Consider the following 22,359-nt stretch of genomic DNA (forward strand, 5'->3'; position numbering starts at 1 on the left):
ATTCCAGCATATAAAAACTGTAAATATTGTACAGAAAATGGGCATGTCATAGTGGGGGGTCTGGATGTCCTCCCCAGGGAAGTTTTGAGCATCAACGACTTCATTTCCTGTACTCGGATACACTTTTATGAACCAATTTATGGTGGAAATACCTTTATTTTGTGTAGAAGAAAACCACAGATGACATTTCAAAATATATCAAAACTATAATGGAAAGTATGTTGTTGCGTGTCATTGTGCATTTTTAAGTGGGTATATGGAAATCCTGGAGCTTTCTTAGTGGGTATACTGCGTATACCTGCGTATCACGTAGACTACACCACTGTATGCTACTTAATATTTATACTCCACTACATTTCAGAGGTAAATGTAATTTTTACTCCACTACATTTATAGCAACAACTTTATTATAACAGCTATAGTTCCTAGTTACTTTGCAGATTAAAATTACATTAAAATGCAGTTTACACAGTAATGCATAGTAATGACAGGGACCACTCTGTTGCAAAATAAGTACTTTTACTTTGGATACTTTAAGTACATTTTGCTGATAAGACTTCTGGACTTTTATATAATATTTTTAATACATGTAAGTTTTTTTTTCTATCATTTTATCACTACTTTTTCATAAGAAAAAGATCTTAATACTTTTCAACCATTGTTGACATGTTGATCTAAGCAAGGACATTTTCTACACAGTCAGAGTGGATTTATTACTTTGCCTGCTTACTTAAAGTGTATTTTAATTAAAGAAAACTCAAAGCGAAAAAAGAACAGACAGCATCCCATTTAAAATATTTTATTGATAAACATACACTTGCTATAAAAGACAATGACTGAGCGCTCTATTTCTCTGACTGATGAAGACGCTGTCAGGTGTTCAGATAGAGGCAATGACACACAGAGGAGAAAGGCATTCAGCTCAGACTCTGGAGAGGCAACACTTGTGATAGAGGCAGACGAGGAGAGATTTTAGGACATTGTGAAACTGTCATTATAAGGGGGAATAATTAACAGGGAAGCAGCAAATCACTTTGTGTCATTGGTTTATCTCACGGGAGTGGGTGGAAGGGAACAGCAGGTGATTTGGAGATCCATTTAAAATGTTTGTTGCTGGTATGGAACTGTGCTTCAAGTCAAATCACACATTGCATACATACCTATACATGTATGATTTCATACACGCACGCACGCGCACACACACACACACACACACACACACACACACACGCGCACACACACACACACACACACACACACAAACATACACGCATGTGCTGAGACCCAGAGGTCTGTGAGAGTGTGAATTACTCCTACACTATACACTAGCCCTCGCATTCATTACATAAGGCACTGTTTTGGATGCAGTCAGTCTATGAGAATTAACAATGGCAAAAACATTTTAAAGGGAAAATATTTAAAAATCCAAAAAACAACAAGTGTATAATTAATAACATGCATTCTCATTCCTGTATAATGAATTATAAAGAAAAAAGCTTGAGTAAGTTAGCCAGATTCCCCCAAAAAAATCAAAAATATCATGATGATGTACAACATACAAGAGGGAAGGTTATGTTTAGGTGTTGAGACGATAACAACGAATGTCAAGCTCACATTACTCCATCTGAGCAATAACTTATATATGTTGTTCTTTCATGCAAAACTGTAAACACAAAACCCAAAAAGAATTAGAAGGTATGATGATGAGTAAGGCATTATAAAGGTCGAGCTACTTCAGGTTATCCAACCCAAACCATCATCAGTCATCAGAGCAGAAGCAGGAGTTAATGAATCAAGACTTTGAGACTGATGTGTAGTGGTTCAGCTTTTAGCGTAACATGTTAAGCTTGTGACAGAACAGATCCTTATTCTAGTATCTTAACTGTGCTAAGTATGGATGTGCAAAGGTCTAAACACACTGATTTTATTAATTACATCCATGCTACACATATTACAAATCTTAAAGTGTATAATAAGCACACACACTGTACTGTATGTGCATGTGATGTTTTGTCACTCAGTCCAGGTCAGTCCAGTTTTCGCTCAAAGTGGCATCCATAAAGCAGTTTGTGCATTTCAGGAAAAAGACAATGATTCCAAGAGTTTTCCAGAATGGGAGTTACAGTTCTGGAATTCTTCTCCATCCAATCACTGACAAATACAGAGGAGGTTCCAGTTCAAATGCAGGTCATCATAGTGTGGTGGGCTGACCTCTGCCTGCATACAAACACATGGAAATGTGTTAAAGTCTGCTCTCATAACTTATAATAAGGTTGTTTAATAACAGTATTTGTCTGTCAGCGGTTGTCTGATCTTATTCTTGCTAGTGACACTTTGTTAGACCCTTAAAATAAGGACCCATTTATTAAGGGTCTAGTTTAAGGTAAGGACAGTTTAAACAATTATTACTGTTTCAAATTATTTTCAGATTAGACAAGGGGTTAGGGTTAGGCATTTAATTGTGAGGACAAAGCCCAAAATGAACTTCAGAACATCATATATGCATGTGCCAGTGTGTGTCAGTCTGTGTGTGTGGGCATGTGTGTGTGGGCATGTGTTCTCACCCCGAGATGCAATATAGCACTCATGACAGCTCAGCAGTCCATTACGAATCCGTACATCAGTCCCTGCAGAGGCGTCACCCAGCTGCCCATCACACACTCCACACTGAGGGATACAGAACACAGAATACAGTAAACTATTTACATTATACACAGACACACACCTTACATATTGCTACCTTGGACATAATTGTGATAGTGTACACATGCTTTAGTAAACTTTGTATATATTTCAAACATTTACACAGAAGTCAAATGCTGCTTCTGTTTAAAGTAAAATAAAGTATAAAGTTCCATAATTAGTGTGCATGTGTGTAGAATAACACTGTACCTTGAAACACTGTATGTGGAAGAACAGTCCCAGTGTATCGATGATCATGGCAGCTCCTTTTCCCAGTGGTTGAGAACAACCAGAACATAGTCTCTTCCCACTAACACACCTACACACATGCAGACAGCAGGAGGAAAACAGACATTAAAGCACCTTCACTCCATTAAACAGTGCAGCCTAATTTCTTTTAGAAATTATTTTGGTGTATATGTGTGCTCGCATCATTACCTGCTGGGTGAGGGAGGCTGAGGTGATGAAGGGGAGGGCTGCTGTTTGCCTGTTACAGCATCATGGGACTCAGACCTGTGGTAAAAAAAGAAAGAAAACCAGAAACATAAATACATGCACATCCAAAACATCTATAACATGTTTGTAACACATAAAGAGTGGTAAAGAGCATTTCAGATGATCATTGTTTATACATAAAAAAAGTCTGTTAGGGTGAAAAAACGAAATGTATATTTTTCAAGGTTAATATATATATAAAAAAAATACTGCTTAACAAATGAACATTTTTCACCTTCAACAAGTGGTTTAGATATTATGAGCGCATTGTTGGCATCTCTACAGTAGAATAATCCAAATGTTTCTATTACAATGCACGTTACTGAGTCAGTTCACTGAGTGACTGAGTCTTCTCCACTTGTGCTGCTGTTACATTAGCTTAGCATTTTAACTAAATGCAGTTTAAAACTTTGCTTTATGTCATAGTTATCACTTGTATCCACAGTGGCCGCTATGTAGAAAAAGTTACATGGTCTTGCTTTAACTCACAGTTTCTTTATACATTCATTGATATGCTACCAAATTAGCTGGAATCCAGTTACATAGAAAAGGGCACTTTAGACCCATGCATTTGAACAGCCTATCTGAAAGCAGAACATTACTTAGTTCAAAGTGTTTCCACAATGTGAAATAAGAAAAATGACAGAAAGGCAAAAACAACAACTTTACATACATTCAGAACAAACGTGCAGCACTATGGGACAACCCTAAAATACACAAAGGTGCACAAAAGCATCCTGGCATACCTTTTAACAATATGTGGCTGGTTTAACTGAGGGTTGCGGTCCAGAGAGGCCGTCTTCCACAGTTCCTGTTTCTTTGAATGTTCACCATCCAATGCAGAATCTACAAAAACCATCATAAAATAATAAATAGTAATAATAAAAAAGAAAATAATAAAGACATAACCTTTTATTACAGAAACTCTAATGGACTATATGTTTGACCTGAGATTGAATGAGCTGTGCACACACACACACACACACACACATGGACACCTCATGCATATCGTGTGTATTTCTGCATGCATCTCACCCTGGAAAAAATGCAGCTTGGATGCATGTTGATCCTCGTTCCCTTCCCTTCTTTGGCCGTTTTGCTGTAGAGGAACGTTTCCTCTTTCTGTCTCATTGTTTTCTGGAGCTGATGAAGTCTTCGCTGTCTGGACTGAATGCTGGTTTAACATGGCAGTGGGATTTAAGGGTGTTACAGTCTCCTCTAGGATTCTTCTCTCCTGGAAGATGTACACACAAGAACATGTAAGAAACACAAAAGCAGTGTATGATTTCATGTGTTGGTCAGTCTGTGTGTAATGGTACCTCTTCATTGTGTTTTCTCTCCTCCTCCTGCACCTCTAGCTGTGCTTTCTCCCACTCATTCTTCAGCTTTTCCTGTTCTTTCTGGTATTGCTCCTGCAGAGAAACATTGTGCATGTTAAGTACTGTATGCACACAATAACCCACGTATGACGCACACATAAACACATATATACAGACATATATATACACACATATCCAGTACATTCTGTGCCTTCTGTTTTCTGCTGAACATTCATGGTGCCATGCACATTCCACCAGTGTACCTGTAGGAGGCGCTCCTGCTCCTGTTGCCAACTTTCCAGGCGTTTGCGTTCCTCATTGGGGTCCCAGACCCAGTGATTAACACGTTTAGCCAAGTTCAACATGGGGGTCTCAATCTACCCAGACCCGACGGACAATCATACGCACGCACACATGTATACGGACCAAAAGGACAGAAAGAGAGGAAAGGTGAGAGGACACGTTTGACTACAGCGACTACTGGAGACGAAGGGTCAGGACAGGGCCAAATTTAAGAATGAAGGAGAAACAGAAAAAACAAAACAAGCTGGAGTTGCTGAGAGATACTCACAGTCACACTGCTCTCCTCAAGTCCCTCTGTGGCAGAGAAAGACAGACACACACAGATCAAAATTCATATTATAATAATAATCAGCTGTATAGGCCAAGTATGTGTACACATACAAGGAATTTGACTCTCTGTTTTGGTTGTTCTCAATATACATACACACAGAACAATTCACAGGAAGATAGAAACAGACATACAGCTAAAAACAATGACAACAAAGCTGATCAAAAATAAAACATAAAACTATTATACATACAAGTACAAGTTACAGTTTTACCTGTGACAGTGGGAGAATATTCTTGCATGCTGTTTGGTGATGTAGCTGGCGGAGTCTTTCCCCCCCCCACTGGACTCCCAGATAACCCAGAAGTACCATTAACCTGAAAGTCAAATATTCAACCAAATGAATAAAACATTAACTGAAAAGTGAATTTATAATTATTCTGTTTCTATGTACATATGTGTATTTATAAAACAATTAATGGACCATTCAAGTCCAAAATATACCATAGTTGCTCTGTAGTCTTACTGTGTCTGTTCTTCAGGCAGTCGCAGGCTTCAGTTCATGTAAATACAATATTAAAATCAACCTGAAGAGACTTGAAACTTGCTTTACATAGGACATCCGTCCCCGTGAACAGCTGAAGAGTGTGTCAGGTCAGGCTCATGTCTCTCCACTGTGAGTTTGTGAGTTTTGTACTTTTGTGTTTTAAACTAAGGAAGACAAAAAATGCATGTTGCCTCGGTTTTGTGCAATAGCCATGTATAGTTGTGTGTAGCACTGAATTTCTATTCTTTGTTTTTAATGTCTTTTTTATGTTTTATGTCTGAACTGTGTATCATATTTATTGTTGATGTACGGCAGCATGGAGTCTCAGACAAATTTCCCCGTGGGCACATTGAAGTACTGTATATCATATTCTCTTCTCCAGCCTTTCTGTTTGTGCTCTCACTTTGTGGTAATAAAGATGAAAGAAGGATTTTTTGGGGGGAGAAACTCCTCTGTGTTGGTGCATACAAGTGCTTCCAATACCAGAGTTGAGTTGATACCAAAGCTGCTGAACTGCATCCTTTTAATGGAACAAGTAACATATTTCTTTAACTCCACCCATGTTTGCTTTCAGTTTATCCCTTGGGTTTCATTTTCCACCAACACAGCTCATGAATAGAAAGAAAAAGAGTGCTGACGACACTCAAGTCTCAGGTGTCAAGGCTTTACACAAACACTTGAATGCACCAGGATGGAAAATTCATAACAATTCACATGTTTAGCAGTGTTTAGTTGCAGCTATAACACAACTTGCAGAGACAACTGACAGAGAGTAAAGGCAACAGTATGTGTGTCTCAAAAGCTATTATGAAATTTCAGTAGGTTGTTCCTCATAGTGTATTGTAAAGAACTGAAACCCATGGGTGTCTGGATGGTTAGAAAAACATATTCATTTCCAAAAACATAATCTTAAAACCAAAGTCTTTTTGAAAATGGCCAGCAGTAATGTGAAGCATATTAAATGGACAAACACACAAAAAACACAGGTATTCTGTCCTTAAACATGCCACTTGTAATATTACCTGTCCATTGCTTTGGATATCCGGGTGATGTGGCTCCACATGTGTGAGCTCTGTCACAATAGTTGTCGTGATGGTACAGTTTCGGCCTCCAATCAGGGAGCTGATGGCAGAGCCTAAAGACGTGGTCGATCTTTCTGTCTTTGGAGGTGGCGTCTGCTCTACCGTCTCCTGATTGGTCGCAATAGACTTGGAGGGAACGTCTTTCTCCATCTGTTTGAAGGGAACGTCCTTCTCTGTCTGTACGGAGGGAACGTCTTTCTCCATCTGTTTGAAGGGAACGTCCTTCTCTGTCTGTAAGGAGGGAACATCTTTCTCCATCTGCTCGGAGGGAACGTCTTTCTCTGCCTGTATGGAGGGAACGTCCTTCTCCGTTTGTATGGAGGGAACATCTTTCTCCATCTGTTTGGAGGGAGCATCTTTCTCCAATTGTACGGAGGGAACGTCTTTCTCCGTCTGTTTGGAAGGAACTTCTTTGACCTCTGGTGGTGAGTGGCGAGCAGATGTAGGTGGAGTAGAAACAGATAAGTCTTCTGTCACCTCTCCATTTACTCGCACCAACCCGTCCATCTGATTGGGACACATGCATAGAAGTCAGGATTACATGGATATTCTATTTTTCTTATTTAGCGAGAGTCACACAAACTAATGGATGCCATTTCATGCTCTGCAGGGCATTCTGAAGATATTGTAAACTTATAGCCCTGATTAACTCAGTCAAGGCTTAAGGGATCAGTTGCCGCTCCCTTCGAAACACATCTTCTTTAACAACTTTGATTTTATTATGGTTCTTGGGACTACTTTTTTTAGGTTCAAGGTTTAATGTTCAATCCATAACATTATAGAAATTACAGCACAAACCAACACTTATGACTTAAGAATTAGGAATATAGGAAAAATAAAACAAAATAAAGCCATAGATAAACGGAGAGAGCATGGTCGACCACATGAGCAGTGACCGGAAGCCAAAGATCTTGGAACTGGTATGTACTGTAAGTATATAAGTACACATATTTGTATTCATCCAATAGTTAAAGATAAAGTGGCTTAGAGGTTTGACCTTCAATACTTTTTTTGTCAATTGTCAACGGGGCGGCTGTGGCTAAGTGGTAGAGAGGTCGCCTGCCAATCAGAAGGTTGGTGGCTCGATCCCTGGCCCTGCAGTTCCATGCCGAAGTGTCCTTGGGCAAGACACTGAACCCTGAGTTGCCCCCGATGCTGCGCCATCGGAGTATAAATGTGTGTGAATGTTTACCTGATGAGCAGGTGGCACCTTGTACGGCAGCCTCGGCCACAGTGTATGAATGTGTGTGAATGGTGAATGGTTCCTGTACTATGTTAAAGCGCTTTGAGTAGTCGTTAAGACTAGAAAAGCGCTATATAAAAACAGTCCATTTACAATAGAGATCAACATTAATATCTAAATCACAAAAGATATTGTTCAGTAAGATGATGCTTCTTTTCTTTTTTTTTTTTTTTTAAAGAAGTTGATACTTGTTGCCAGCTTGACATATTATTAAACTATTAGACACATTTAAACTGCATGCAGAGAATAACAGGTGAAACAGTGAAGTCTCAGATGATGTTGACTGGTGTGACTGACTGATATGGAGCCCTTACCTTGACAGGTTTGTGTCCAGACACTGTGTTCCTGGGCTGGCAGTAGGGCTTGGCTGCCAGCAGGGGGACGGGTCTGGGGGATACAGATGGAGGGGAGGGGAGTGTGTGTACAGGCTGTGTGGTATGAGGCTGCACCTGTTCAATATGAGGTGGTGTGTGTTTGGCTTGAGGCTTTGCATCTCCTGTAATTGGTTGTATTTGTTGTTTGGTTGGAGACTCTGTCGGTTTGGATTGAGGTTCATTAAGTTCTAGTGACTGAAGTGGCACATGGTCTGAGTTTGTGACCGGGCTGAGGGTGTTGCCAGGTGTTGGGGAGCTGGAGGGGACAGAAACTGATGTCTCTTGTTGAGCAATTGTATTTGTCTCCATCTCTTCTGGCTCTGTGTGCCACTGGTCTTTTATAACAGGTGGTTCTGGTTTGTGCAGAGGTTCTGATGTTTCATTCACAGGTGATGTTGTTTTGTGCTCCGTATCCACCTTATCAAGGTCCTGTTTGGGATTTGCAGTGGATCTGGGCAGTTTTAGGCTGTCCAGTGTTGCATCACTGATGGTGAAGCGAAGAGCATAACGCTGTAAAACCATGGCGGCCTCCTCCGGAGTCGCTGCATTCCTGTAGGCGTCACACAAATCAGCCTCTCTGCGCTCCCTAGAAAAGAGAAGTACGTAGAGAGACACTAAGCATTTGGTGTCTAGGTAGTGTTTCTTATATTGTCGCTTTTTTTATTTTTATTTTTTACAGAGATCAAGGTTTAAATTTGGCCTACTTTAAATAAGTTGTCTCATAATAAAGGCCATGTGCAACAAAAATAAGGGCCGCAATCATCCTTACTTCTCCTCCACGATCTCTTTATAGGTCTTAATGCTTTTCCTCTTGTTGCAGTAACTTCCCTCCTCTTTCATCCTTTTCTCCATCCTCTTCCTCTCTTCCTCTTTCTTGATCAGTTCCTGGGACGTGCTGCGACGCCGATTCTTCCAGCGAGCCAATTCCTGTCACGGTTTCACAGTGTTCAAATAATGGCAGTGTTCTTTCAGGATATTGCTGTTACTTGAATAAGATACAGATATTTTCCCTTTTATTTAAATGGGCCCGACATGCTAAATTTAAATGTCATTAGTCACTTACGTTTTGCCAGTGGTCGTCATCTTCCTGAAAGTTGTTGTACTGCTCGTGCATGCGCTCATATCGTGATTGGCTCAGTGGCGGTAAGTGTCCAACCTCTTCCTCATTAAGCATGTCACCCATGCTCACACTCCTAGAAAGAAAGAAAACAGTATAATCTTGTATAAATTACTGAATCAGTTGACCTAACATATTCACTTAGTCCAATTTGGCTCTGGAAAACATTCAATATTAATTTATTCATTGTTTATGTCGGTCACAATTGCCCGGTAATGTAAAAAATGAAAACACATTCAATAATCGAAAAAGGAACAGGGAGGTGAAAAAAAATGGCCTCCTTTTCAAAATGACGATGTAAACAAAGATGGTCTACAAGATATGGACACAAAGCAAGACATACTTAGAGACAACCAATACCAGTCCAATAAACACAAATACTGTATTACAGTGTAATTCTTATTGTTCTTTTCTGTATATTGTGGATTTATATTAATTGCGTATGTGCTGCACCTCACCTCCACACAGTAACTGAAATATTTTACTGTTTCCATAAACTAAACACAAAGCATTAAACAAGCAACTGAGCAAACATAACTAACTAATTTTGGCAAGACAGAACTTAAAAAAAAGATGACAATAAAAAGCTCGATGTTAGCGTTCGTATATTAGTATATTTTTGGACTGTACTCTTGAAATTGATCGTGCACAGTGTGTATACAGTATATTGTTATCATTCATAAGCTCATCCAGATTCACGCTGAAAGACTTACTCAGTATCCTCAGACATAAAAGCAACTCGCCGGCTCATCCTAAAACAATAGTGAATAAGAGGAAACAGGAGATGAGGGAATGGACAGCAGTATTATTGCTAATGTCACACTTCAGACTGGATGAATGGCAGAGCTACATCTGAGAAGGAAGTGATGAAGGCAAGGCAAGGCAATTTTATTTATATAGCACATTTCAGCACAAGGCAAATCAAAGTGCTTTACACAAAACATCAATCATTAAAGAACAAAGAGCAAAATAGGGATTAAAATAAGAATAAAAATATTAATGAATACAAATGTAATACCATATAAGATACATAAATAAAAATATAGTTCAGTATAACAGTTAATATGAGAATAAAAATCCAAAAATAAAATGTACAATTCCGTATTAAAATTGTATACTAAATAAAATACAAGAATAAAATTCACTGTTCGGTAAAATAATTAACGAAAAGCATCATCAAAAAGAAAGGTCTTCAGCCTTGATTTAAAAGAGCTGAGAGTTGGGGCGGACCTGCAGTTTTCTGGTATTTTGTTCCAGATATGTGGAGCATAAAAACTGAACGCGGCTTCTCCCTGTTTAGTTCTGACTCTGGGGACCACGAGCAGACCTGTTCCGGACGACCTGAGAGGTCTGGGTGGTTCATAATGCACTAACAGATCTGAGATATATTTTGGTCCTAAGCTATTTAGGGATTTATAAACCAGCATAGAAAGAAATCATTTCTTTGAGGCACAGGAAGCCAATGTAAAGTCTTTAGAATCGGAGTGATATGATCCACTTTTTTTGTCCTAGTGAGAACTCTGGCTGCAGAATTCTGAATCAGCTGCAGCTGTCTAATTAGTTTTTTAGGAAGACCTGTAAGGACGCCGTTACAGTAGTCAAGTCTACTAAAGATAAAAGCATGGACATAGATAAAAGCAAGTTTTTCCAAATTCTGCTGAGACATAAGTCCTCTAATCCTTGATATGTTCTTAAGATGGTAATAGGCTGATTTTGTTATTGTCTTAATGTGACTGTTAAAATTCAGGTCAGAGTCCATGACAACACCAAGATTTTTTGCTTTGTCTGTTGTTTTTAACAGGGCCATTTGAAGCTGTGCACTGACTTTCAGTTTCTCTTCTTTTGCTCCAAAAACAACCACCTCAGTTTTTTCTTCATTTAATTTAAGAAAATTTTGGCACGTCCAGTTGTTGATTTGTTCAATGCAATTAGTCAGTTTTCGTATTGGACTATAGTCCCCTGGCGTTAAAGTCATATAAAGTTCTGTGTCGTCAGCATAGCTATGGTGATTTATCTTGTCGTTTTCCATAATCTGAGCCAGTGGAAGCATGTAGATGTTGAACAGGAGAGGTCCCAGAATTGAGCCTTGGGGAACTCCACGTCATAATTTTGTGCTCAGATACATAATCGCCTATAGACACAAAGTAGTCTCTGTTCTTTAGATATGATTCAAACTAGTTAAGAACTGATCCAGAAAGGCCAACCCAGTTTTTCAGTCGATCTAGTAGTATGTCATGGTCGACCGTGTCAAATGCCGCACTAAGATCAAGTAACACCAAAACTGATGTTTTGCTACTATCTGTGTTAGAGTGGATGTCATTAAATATTTTTGAAGTCACAAAAGAACACAAAAAGAGTTCAATGGGAATCTCACATGATGGGAGGTAGATCATCGTCATCCAACCAGAAGGGTTTCTTTCGTGGTTGCTCGTTCACGTCTCTCTTTCTCTCCTCTACCTTTTTCTCAACTCTTTCCTCCACACACTGCTTTTCCAGCACTGTCTCCACTTTACGAGTCTGGGCAGCAGCAGGACTGGGTGGAGGGGTGAGTGATGGAGAGGAGAGGGGCTCAGACACATCAGTGACAGAGATTATCATGTCTCCTTCCTTTCTATCCTCCTCCTGCCTCTCCCTCAGCCCTGCACACTGAGGGAGGGTTGGTGCTTTGGAGAGCGGTGCCTGAGGTTCTGCTGCCACGGTAACCATGCTGCTAAAATCCAGTGACAAGGCCAAGATTACAAGGAAATAGCTCAACTGGTAAATCAAGACCGCATCACAGATAACAGAAGACAGCAGTTTTCATTGGATTTTTACTCAAGATATAGTCCCTATGAAAACTACTGACAGCAAGCTGTGTAGATCGAAGTGTAGTGCAAGGTGAATTTTTTACATGTCTCTTGTAAGTCCCCAAAATCAAAATCATTTTCTGCTGATCGAGGAATTGATTAATAGACGGCTAACTGTATTTACTTGTGTCTTGGGTTCTAACAAACTTTAAAATACGGACATTTTAAAACCTGGGAAATAACACCAAAACTATCGGTCTGGCTAGATAACACTACAGGTAAGCCAAACCAATATGTGTTTTGGGCAACACTTTATATTATATGCCTGTGATTTATTAATAATTTTCTTGGACATTGCTTGGAAAGAAAATATGTATTTTGGTACTAGCTATAGGAACATTAGGTACAATGTTCAGTTGGTAGGGTAACCTGGAATTTTGTATTTATTGGATTTGGAATTGGTCTAATAAGTATATTACATAGTTCTTTCCCAATAACCTACAAGAAATTATTAGAAAATGACTTCTCTTTATGTAATTTGGGTGAAACAGTGGTGAGTGGAGCAGCAGTTGTTTCTGTTCCTATGCGATTCAGCATTGATTTACACTTTAAATACGACAGCCGACTGTTCTATACTAAACCAGAAACAAGCAAAGCCAAGGTTAAACCTCATCAGCAAAAGAGCAAAAAGGCCAGAAAAGTCCAAAGCAAGCACAAACTTCGCCAAGCCATATCAGAACCAGAACTCCAATAAACCAACCACAACAGCAAATCAAAGTCGACCAGTCCTTTCCTATTCAAATAATACAAATGAAACCACATCAGACATCCAGCTGCAGGCAATCAAACATGCTGGCATGGAACCAAAACAACACAGTCAAGTCAGGATCAACTATAAATCATCCACAGAGATGTGTTAGTGTTAGTACTGCAGGCCATTTAACTTGCAAACACAAGCAAACCATCTTTGCCAGTAAAATATGCGTTCTTAGTTGCAGTAGTGGAAGATACCTCAATCCCTTCATCATTCAAACACAGTAAATACCTTTCACTAGCCATCTTCTCTCTGAGTTTAGGCTTTCTGTGTAGTGCCTTCATTGCAGACACTGGGGCAATGGAATATTTAACCGATCCAGGTACTGGCAGGAACTGGTTGATGGCCTGGTTTGTTCTGACTGCACTCGGTTTTTGGAATGATCCGGTCCTTCGAGCCATCATATCATCCTTCTCCAGGTCAGGCACAGGCTCATTTTCATCATACTCATCCTCCTGCTCATCATATTCACGTTCGCTGTAAGACGTTGCTCGGATTACAGTCTTGTCAGGGTGCGGCTGCTGTTGCTCCACTCTATGAGAGAAACTCCTACAATTGAAATAACTAAACATCAAGCTGGAAAACCTCTTTGAGGACGCAAACCACACCAAGCTTGTTAGTGCCTTCTCATACTGTTAGACACACAAATCTTAGCCCACCTGACGTTCAGTTTCTTGCTCCTGTCTGCCTGCACTTTCTTTTTGTTCCACGGAGCAGCATCAGTTGTGACCTCCTCTTGTGTGTGGCGCTTGGTGCTGGGCAGAGGCAGGAAACTGTTGTAAGTCACTGTAGAGGTGCTTTGTTTATGGAAAACTCCTGTCCTCCTCGCCATCATGTCATCTTTCTGGAGATCTGGGATCCTCTCCACTTCCTCCTCATCCTCCTCCTCTGCTCTCCGTTCATACTGAGCCAGACAAGCATCCAGCTCTGCAGGAGTTAGAGGGATTTCAGGGGTGCAGGGTGGTAGGTCAGCGGACGGAGCGGTGCATTGATTGAGGTCAGGCCCATTTTCCTGGCTGTGAGAGCATAATATAAAGCTCAAACTGAAGCAACAGTGATGGATACTATAGTCTTACATTCCAGGTGTGAACATGCAGAGAAGCAGGCTAAGAGTACAGAAGAGTACTGACTAAGAGTACAGAATACAGATTGTCAAGAAGGAAACATTTCAAACTAAAAAAACATTTAAGAGTTTCCCAGCGACAAATAAATAAGGGTTAGAAAAAAACGTGCAAAACCAATGCAAATCTACAAAAGATAAATAAATAAATAAAAAAAAGACCTGTGACGACATTTTAAGCTCTTTGACCATCAGAGTCATGTGATAACATCCATCTAAGTGTTTTGATTTTATGGAAAATTTCTGAAACATATATCAAAAGTGAACGGATAATATCTCATGAGAAAAAAAGCTTACACAAACATTACAGAAATGCTTTAATTATATATATTATATATAGGCCAATACTCTTTGATTTATCTAGCTCTACTTCTCATAGCAGCATATACATGCATGTGTGTGCGCACGTGTGTACCTTTGTTCCCTATTACAACTTCATTCATATCAGCCAGTGCAGAGAGGTGCATCCAAACTACCTAATTTACCAATTCAAATATTCTTCAAATGTAAAAAAAACATTTTCCAAAAGGACATTGACAAGCAATTCCATTAAACCATTTAAATAATATTCCAAAAGTAGGCTAATGGAAGAGAAAGGCACCTATTTACTTCTCAATAATGTCCACACTAATGCAAGAGACTTTGGATTCAAGCCAGCGTAGCTGTAGCACTGTCTGAAGTTGTCTTGTATTTGGCCTCGTCCATACCTGCGTTCCCGCTCTGAAAGCTGGGAGCCCAGGCCAATGGTAGGCATGGCTACAGTTGCCTTGGAAAGGAGTCGTCTTAGCAACTCTGTCTCCTCCCCTTCACTTGAAGTGACTGTGTCTACTGGCTGCTCGATCTCAGTCACGCCCCCAAAGGTCACAACTTTGCTGTGACCTCGTCCAGCCTTTGCTGATCTGCTGAAAGGACTTCCATAATTTTTCTCCAGACAAGCCTGACACACAGGGGACGGGCTAGCCTCACTGTAGATACAATCTCACAAATGAAGACAGGCATACACACACACACACACACACACACACAGACACACACACACACACACACACACACACACACACACACACACACACACACACACACACACACACACACACACACACACACACACACACACACACACACACACACACACACACACACACACACACACCAGCCAGCAAAAAAGCAGGGGAAAATAAGGAGAGTGGAAAAGAAATCATGAGCAACCAGAGACAGAGGATCAGACTGTGAAGACAAAGGAAGGACAAGGTGGAAATGATGAATCAAACAGGAAGTGTGAATGGATAGAAGAGGACAAAGCATGGGACTGTGCACTTAAATCCTTTTAACGCATACGTACATTCACAACATACACACCAAGCTTTTTTATCTACTCTAGGTAGTCACATTTTCCTGGTAACTGCTGCTTCTCTGGGAACACAAACATCTCTTTATCCTATCTAATGACATCAGCGCAGAGAGAAAAACAAAGCCAAAGCAGTGCTCACAGCCAACAGTCGCCTTTTGGTCACACACATAGAGTCTCACACACGTCGGCCAATTCCCTGCTCTTTTTCAATGCCTGTCACTGAAGAGGCCTGAAGTGCACAATAGTGAGGAGAATAAACAAGCAGATGAGAACATGGGGAGCAACAGAGAAAAGAAGAGAGGGGAAACTAAATCTAAGGGATATAGCTGCTTACAAAAGGATACAAGAGACTAAAGACAGACCACAGCTGAAACTGTTGTAGACGATCTTATGAGTTTTTTTTTTTTATTTCTGATTGTTTCTAACAATAAAATATGAGAGGTGGGGGGGCCCTTAAATCTATCCAAGTAAACTTTAGTTAGTTAGTTACAACTAATTACATTATGTATTAACTTGTTGATAATTTTTGATTACTAAATCATCTAATGTGTTAAATCAGTCAGAGAATAGTTGACAAATGTCCATTATTTCCCAGAGCCCAAGGAGACATCTTGAAATGGATTTTGTCTGTCTTAATAGTCAAAAACCAAGATATTCTATTAATAATGGGAAAAACAAAAAAAAGTGGCAAACTCACATTTGAGAACTTAGAACCAATAATCGGTATTTTTGCTCTAGATAACTATTCACCCAAAATGAAATGATTAATATTGTTAAACCCTTTTGATAACAGATATAATCCTGGTGTCTTCTGAAAGGTAACTCTTTGGAGTTTGTTGTCAAAATGTTAGAATTAGTTTAAATGGTACTGTAACAAATTAACAGCTGCAAAATGTAAAATAAAGTAAAAATGTAAGATGTTTTCTTCCAGTTTTTTATATTATTTTACTGTTCTGTCTTATATGCACTCATTACAAAATAAGCAACTGTTGGTGCAATTATATTAGGATTTTAAAATAGCTAGGTGTAGGTGAGTAGGTGAGATACAACTTTCGAATTGAGGTACTGAATCCCCATGTATTCAAGCCACTGTGTGGGTTTAAAAAATATATAGTGGGTTGTAAATTCATATGAAAGTCTCTACAGATCAAAGATCCTCTCCTGCCTGCAATGGTCTGCTTCAAACTGGAACTGAAACTAGAAGTGCACACAAACACACACACACACACACACACACACACACACACACACACACACACTGCACATTCTCTCATTATCAAACCACACACTTGACATACAGCAGCTTTTAAGTGCTTTGTACTGCATGTGTGCAGAAACAGAGTGTGTTGGGCACCTGGGTTCAGTCATCTTGAGTCTCTCCCACTTCTGCATATCGGCCTGGCTCATGGAGGCAGAAACAAAGCTTATTGGTCCATCCCTATGAGGGAGGGGCTTACTCTGAGCTCGTCTACGAGCCAGGTCATCCTTCTGCTTATTAGGCGTCGCCTTAACTTTTCCCTCTTCTCCCTCTTCCTCCCCATCCTCCTCTTCCTCGAGGCGAGAGGCGGAGTTTAGGAAGGGGTTGTCTCTGCGTGTAATGATGTCAGGAACCGCTTCCTTCTCACTGTCCAATCACAGAGCCAGCACAATGGCATCACACGACACACGTCACATTAAAGTGGAGCACGCACATGTCAAACCACAAATGACCACAACACCCAAAAAAAAGAAAAAGTAGGAAAATAGGACAGAATATTTAGCAGTGACTTAGAGAGAAAATAGAAGAAAAACGGCAACACACAAACAAACACTGGCTAACCTGATCTCCTTCTCCTGCAGTGTTTGCTGCGAGGCTCGTCTAATCCCTTCCCAGCGCTCTCTGTCTCTGTTGCTACATACAGGTGGAGGGACAAACTGATGCACCTTGGGAGCAACGGGGCCGCGATGAGCTCGTCTGGATGCCAGGTCGTCCCTACGAACATCCGGGACTTTTTGCACCTCTGCCTCCTCTTCCACATCAGAGGAGGAGTCCCACACAGATTTGTGAGAGCTCAAAAAGTCGTTATCGCAGCGAAGGATAATGTTTGGCGATGGTGACCTCACTTCCGGTTCCTCCATTGTGGGAGGGCTTTGGGTTGGAGACGGGATAGGGTGGCAAGGTCATTTCAGAGATAATCAAAAATCCATTGTTGCATGTTGTGAGCAGACGTAGTCACATGCAAAGTTTGGATTTGACATGCTTCCACAAATATTGTAATATGGCAAGGTTGTTAATTAGTCATAGGTCACAGGCAAACGTATTACCGTGTGCGTCCAAAAAAAAAAAAAAACACACCGATTAGGTATATATTCATGGCCATTAAAACTTATATTACAATATTAATACCTGACATTATTTAACTCAACCTCTCCCATATGTGAACCACAGAAAAGTAGCAAGCAGTTAGTCAGATCTGTATGCCAACACACAAAACTCATCATTAATAAGTTTGCTGCAACCAGATACCTACACAAACCCAAAAGTCAAACCTCATCACCAGTGTGAATGGATCACCAGGAAAAAAAAGAACACAAACAAAATTACCATCATAACGATCCGTTAGTGAACACGACCAAAACTGTCAAACCACAGCAGCAGCAGCTGTCATGCAGCTCCTCTCTGACCTGCTGTAGCGAACAACAGCAGGCAGAACTTTAATCCCTGCCTTCTCCAACATCAGCAGCCTCTTCTGCTCCAACACTTCCTGGGTCACTTTCTCCTCTTCCAGTTTTAGTTTTTCCCCATTGTTCTCAGGTGCCCAAGTGACAGTTTTAGGAGTTTTGTGGTGCTGTCCAGTTCTTTTGGACTGCTCTGGAGTGGCTTGAGGGTGACTGGGGAACGGTGTGAAACGGCAGGGAAAGATTAGGAATGAGGAAGTTTGTGTGTCTTGTGTGATATACCTTTCCTTCTGCTCAGTTTTTGAATTTTCCTATTGCAGCACTTAGTAACTTGTGTTGTGAAAATTCATCATCTATATATGACTTATTTATTGCACTGATGTGTTGGTCATTACCTCCGCTGCTCTCCTTCCTCTGTATGTGGTTTTCGCCGTGGTGTCGGGATGTAGGAGCTTGCATTGGTTCGGTTGGGAAGAAACTGGTTAAAGGGAATCAAGTTTCTTGATTCACTGCTGGCTGTCCGTCTGGCCAACATGTCATCCTTCCGCACATCTGGCCTCCTGCTGGGGGCATCGGCCTCCGAGTCGCTGCCTCGCCCTGGGCAACAACGAGCATAAAAGAGAAAACAGTGAAGAAGGTTAGAAAGAAGGTCACAAAACATTTTTAATTGGTTCTTGCATAATAACCTCTGCAAACGCTATATGATTTTCAAGACATATTAGCTTCACATTACACCAAAAGTTCATAATATCTTCAATGCAAGTACCAATTTCTTCCATATCAGCAAGGGCAAAAAACGCTGTCATGATATGGAACATGACATAGCCAGTTTCTAGACACTTTTAAGCATTTTTGACGTTTACTGTAACACCACATCACAGTCAAATTCTGTATCTGTTAATGGGGCTGCCCTTTTACCACCATATTAAATTTGAAAAGACTGAAAGGGTAGTTGTGTGCAGTAGGCAATTTGTAGATTTTTAATAGGGGGACGGTCACCCGCGACTAGCGAACCACCCAGTGAACGACTCTTTTTATCCCCCTCTCAGCTATATAGTTTAGAGAATATTATAGCTCCAAGACAAAACTGACAGAAGGGCCAGACTTAGGGAAAAAACTTAATTACAAATCTGTCTGCTACTTCAGCACCACAGACAGTGCCATTTGGATTTATGGATTTATCAGTACACTGATATTCCAGAGCCATGGACAGGATTCTAACTTGCACAAGCCATAGATTCTAACTTGCACAAACCCCAGTCAGATAATGGATCAATGAGTCAGGCAGACTAGACTAACATATTCAACTCAACAACCCCTCTGCCCCTGCACTCACACTGCTACTAGGGGATGGGGGCATGCATTTTGGTCATTATGCTAACAAGGGGGATGGCATCCTCCCTCATTCACCTCAATTGCCAACTGGTTGTGTGTATCTTAACCCTTTCCCATCCCACAATGCTGTTTTATTGGAAGAGTAATTGTGGTTTGGCCTCTGCCTATATCTCCTTATGGGCTCACAAAATCTGAAGTTTTTTTTAAATTCTACCAGTAATAATAACATGGTAATTGCTGAGTTAATGTTAATGTGGTAACTATGCCAAAAATAAGTTGCTCAGACAGATTTTAAACAAACTCCAAAGTTACTCAAACTTATTTGGAAGAGAATGAGGGCTTATTAGCAACATTTTGAGTGTGTCCACTTTCAGTTTTACCTCAAAATAAAGTGGTTTAGATAACCAGCTAAACTGTTGGCTTGTTTACCATCTGTCAGATTTGTCCCCAACTCCCAACAGGTACTTTTGATGAGTACACTGTTAAAATAACTGATAGAAATACTGACCAAAACTACAACAATATGACACAAGTTGTATTGTGGCCAGGTTGGCTCAGTGGGTAGAGCAGGCGCACATATACTTAGAGGTCCATGGTACTTGTTACCTCATACATACTACCTCGTACATACTTGTTGGGTTATAAATATTACTTGGTAAGACAGCATACTTTTCCTCTAGGGAATGTAGGGAATGAGTCTATTCCCAGCTCTGGAATAGTGTTTTTCTTGTCACCCTGCTGCACACATATTATACCGTTAACATAAAAGACAAAAACAGGATGCCTGTGATACTCCCCTCAAACACACACACACACACACACACACACACACACACACACACACACACACACACACACACACACACACACACACACGACAGGCAGGATGTGACCTCATGTCCAAATCTCTAGTGATTTCTACTCAGACCAACAGCTGCTTTATCTGGGGCACACACACACACACACACACACACACACACACACACACACACACACACACACACACACACACACACACACACACACACACACACACACACTGTCTGAGACATTCAGCTGTTATCCACAGCCCGCCTGACTAGCCATAACATACCAAGGTTAAAACCCCAACATGTCAACATGTTAGAGAACAGCAGTCAGATATTTATGGATGAGTGGGTTTTGGATTGCTGCTTTAAAGGAATAATTCAACATTTTGGGAAATATGCTTATTTGCGTCTACATCCACTCTCATGTTTGTATGCAAAGTATGGGGCTAGCTTATTTTAGCATAACAGCTGGAAGCAGGGGAAAACAGCTAGCCTGGCTCTCTTTTAAGTTCATTTGAGAAAATTTGAGAGACATGTATCAGAACCAACCATCACTGTGTCCTCGATTCACCACATCAGGAGAAGGGCTGTGCTGTGAGCGGGAGCCAAAGGAGTCCAGACTGTCAAAAAAAAAGTAACAGATTAGAACACATATTACTGTTTAATATTAACCCTTTTAATACAGAGATTCCACAATACTGCTGTAAAGAAGGCTCCTCATTACACCGGGTTTGCTTTTTTACAATGAACCAAAGAAAGCCGGCATAATGCTGCCCCACTGATTTTAGATAGCATGATGTGCAACACAACAGCGTTGGTGTCTAGTGTATATGTTCTAGAAAGCATGAGCCTCTCCAGTCGCCTCTCTGTCAGCTCCGCAACATTTATGCTGAATTGTCTATTTTACAAATATTAGTTGTGTTTAAAGTGATGGTTCGAGGTAATTTCACCCTAGGGTCCTTTGCACCATGACCTCGAGCCAAACACCCCCCCCCCAGAAGCTTTTTTCACCTGGGTCTAACATTGGGAGCGTTAGCGTAGAGTAGCGTTATCAGCTGAATAGCTTAGCGCAGGGGCTAATGGACCCACGTTTGTATCTTGTAAATGACCCCACTAATAATGCCCGAAATGATACCAAACGTCTACACTAGTACATATAAGTTATGTACGCATAAAACGATGGATTGGAAAGTTTGTAAGTACACCAGAAGTGTATGTAAATAACACTTGCCTGCTGGCTTCTGCTCTCTGCTGTTGTTGTTGCTGCTCTAAGACGAGTGCTTAGGGACGTCTACAAATTACAACACCGAAAAGAGATGCAACAAAAATATTTTTTAATTAAACTTTTTTTTTTAAGTAAGTGCTGTAGTATAACTAGCAGGAGACAAGTAATAATTGAGGTAAGTTTGGAGACATTACCTTATTTAATCATTAAATTAATAAATATTTTTGTTGTATCTCTTTTCGGTTGTAGTAATTTTGTAGGCGCCCTAAGCACTCTAACGGCAGGTAGCAGCAGCAGCAGCAACAACAGAGAGCAGAAGCCAGCAGGCAAGTGTTCATAAACTTCTGTGTGTCCTTACAAAGCTTTCCAATCCATCGTTTTTATGAAGTACATAACCTATTTGTACTAGTGTAGACGTTGGTAACATTTGGGCCTTTCGAGTGGGGTCATTCCGAGATACAAACATGGGTCCATTAGCCTCTGCGCTAAGCTATTCAGCTGATAACGCTACTCTACGCTAACTCTCCCAATGTTAGACCCAGGTGAAAAAAGCTTCTGGGGGGGTGTTTGGCTCAAGGTCATGGTGCAAAGGACCCTAGGGTGAAATTACTCCGAACCATCACTTTAAAGTTTTTGATGTTGGACGGTGATGGCATGTGGCTATGTAAGTCCCTTATCAGGATCGGGATATCAACTTGCCAGTTTCCTGCCGACTCTGCTAACCTCCTGCCGACTCTGCTAGCCTGGGCTAGCTAGCCAGCTAGCTCAAGTTTTTAAATGTATACATCAGAGTAAACACAAAGGAAAAGGTGGAGAAGATAAGCTCAAGCT

The 22,359-nt window shown here is 40.6% G+C and overlaps 1 protein-coding gene across 6 annotated transcripts in view; it reads right to left on the reverse strand.

The window, feature by feature from the left end:
- Positions 1–783: 783 nt before the first annotated feature.
- Positions 784–22,359, reverse strand: part of LOC120555481 (LIM and calponin homology domains-containing protein 1-like) — a 32,665-nt gene continuing 11,089 nt past the window's right edge. Inside the window, exons 8-31 of one of the 6 annotated variants that reach the window (XM_039794191.1) lie at positions 20,853–20,923; positions 18,555–18,756; positions 18,166–18,372; positions 17,321–17,629; positions 16,856–17,125; positions 14,858–15,115; positions 13,690–14,046; positions 13,262–13,564; positions 11,805–12,137; positions 10,144–10,182; positions 9,377–9,506; positions 9,083–9,240; positions 8,254–8,899; positions 6,637–7,203; positions 5,342–5,444; positions 5,068–5,093; positions 4,760–4,873; positions 4,497–4,589; positions 4,213–4,411; positions 3,924–4,023; positions 3,121–3,195; positions 2,893–3,001; positions 2,565–2,667; positions 784–2,217 (exon numbers count right to left, since the gene is read on the reverse strand). In XM_039794191.1, coding sequence (XP_039650125.1) covers positions 2,192–2,217; positions 2,565–2,667; positions 2,893–3,001; positions 3,121–3,195; positions 3,924–4,023; positions 4,213–4,411; positions 4,497–4,589; positions 4,760–4,873; positions 5,068–5,093; positions 5,342–5,444; positions 6,637–7,203; positions 8,254–8,899; positions 9,083–9,240; positions 9,377–9,506; positions 10,144–10,182; positions 11,805–12,137; positions 13,262–13,564; positions 13,690–14,046; positions 14,858–15,115; positions 16,856–17,125; positions 17,321–17,629; positions 18,166–18,372; positions 18,555–18,756; positions 20,853–20,923 — 4,798 coding nt within the window. In that variant the 3' untranslated portion in view covers positions 784–2,191. Of the gene's footprint in view, positions 2,218–2,564; positions 2,668–2,892; positions 3,002–3,120; positions 3,196–3,923; positions 4,024–4,212; positions 4,412–4,496; positions 4,590–4,759; positions 4,874–5,067; positions 5,094–5,341; positions 5,445–6,636; positions 7,204–8,253; positions 8,900–9,082; positions 9,241–9,376; positions 9,507–10,143; positions 10,183–11,804; positions 12,141–13,261; positions 13,565–13,689; positions 14,047–14,857; positions 15,116–16,855; positions 17,126–17,320; positions 17,630–18,165; positions 18,373–18,554; positions 18,757–20,852; positions 20,924–22,359 lie in introns of all 6 variants that reach the window. The other 5 variants (XM_039794184.1, XM_039794199.1, XM_039794207.1 and 2 more) reach the window with 5 other exon arrangements.

The sequence above is a fragment of the Perca fluviatilis genome, chromosome 1 (genome assembly GCF_010015445.1).
Source record: "Perca fluviatilis chromosome 1, GENO_Pfluv_1.0, whole genome shotgun sequence".
NCBI classification, from domain to species: domain Eukaryota; kingdom Metazoa; phylum Chordata; class Actinopteri; order Perciformes; family Percidae; genus Perca; species Perca fluviatilis.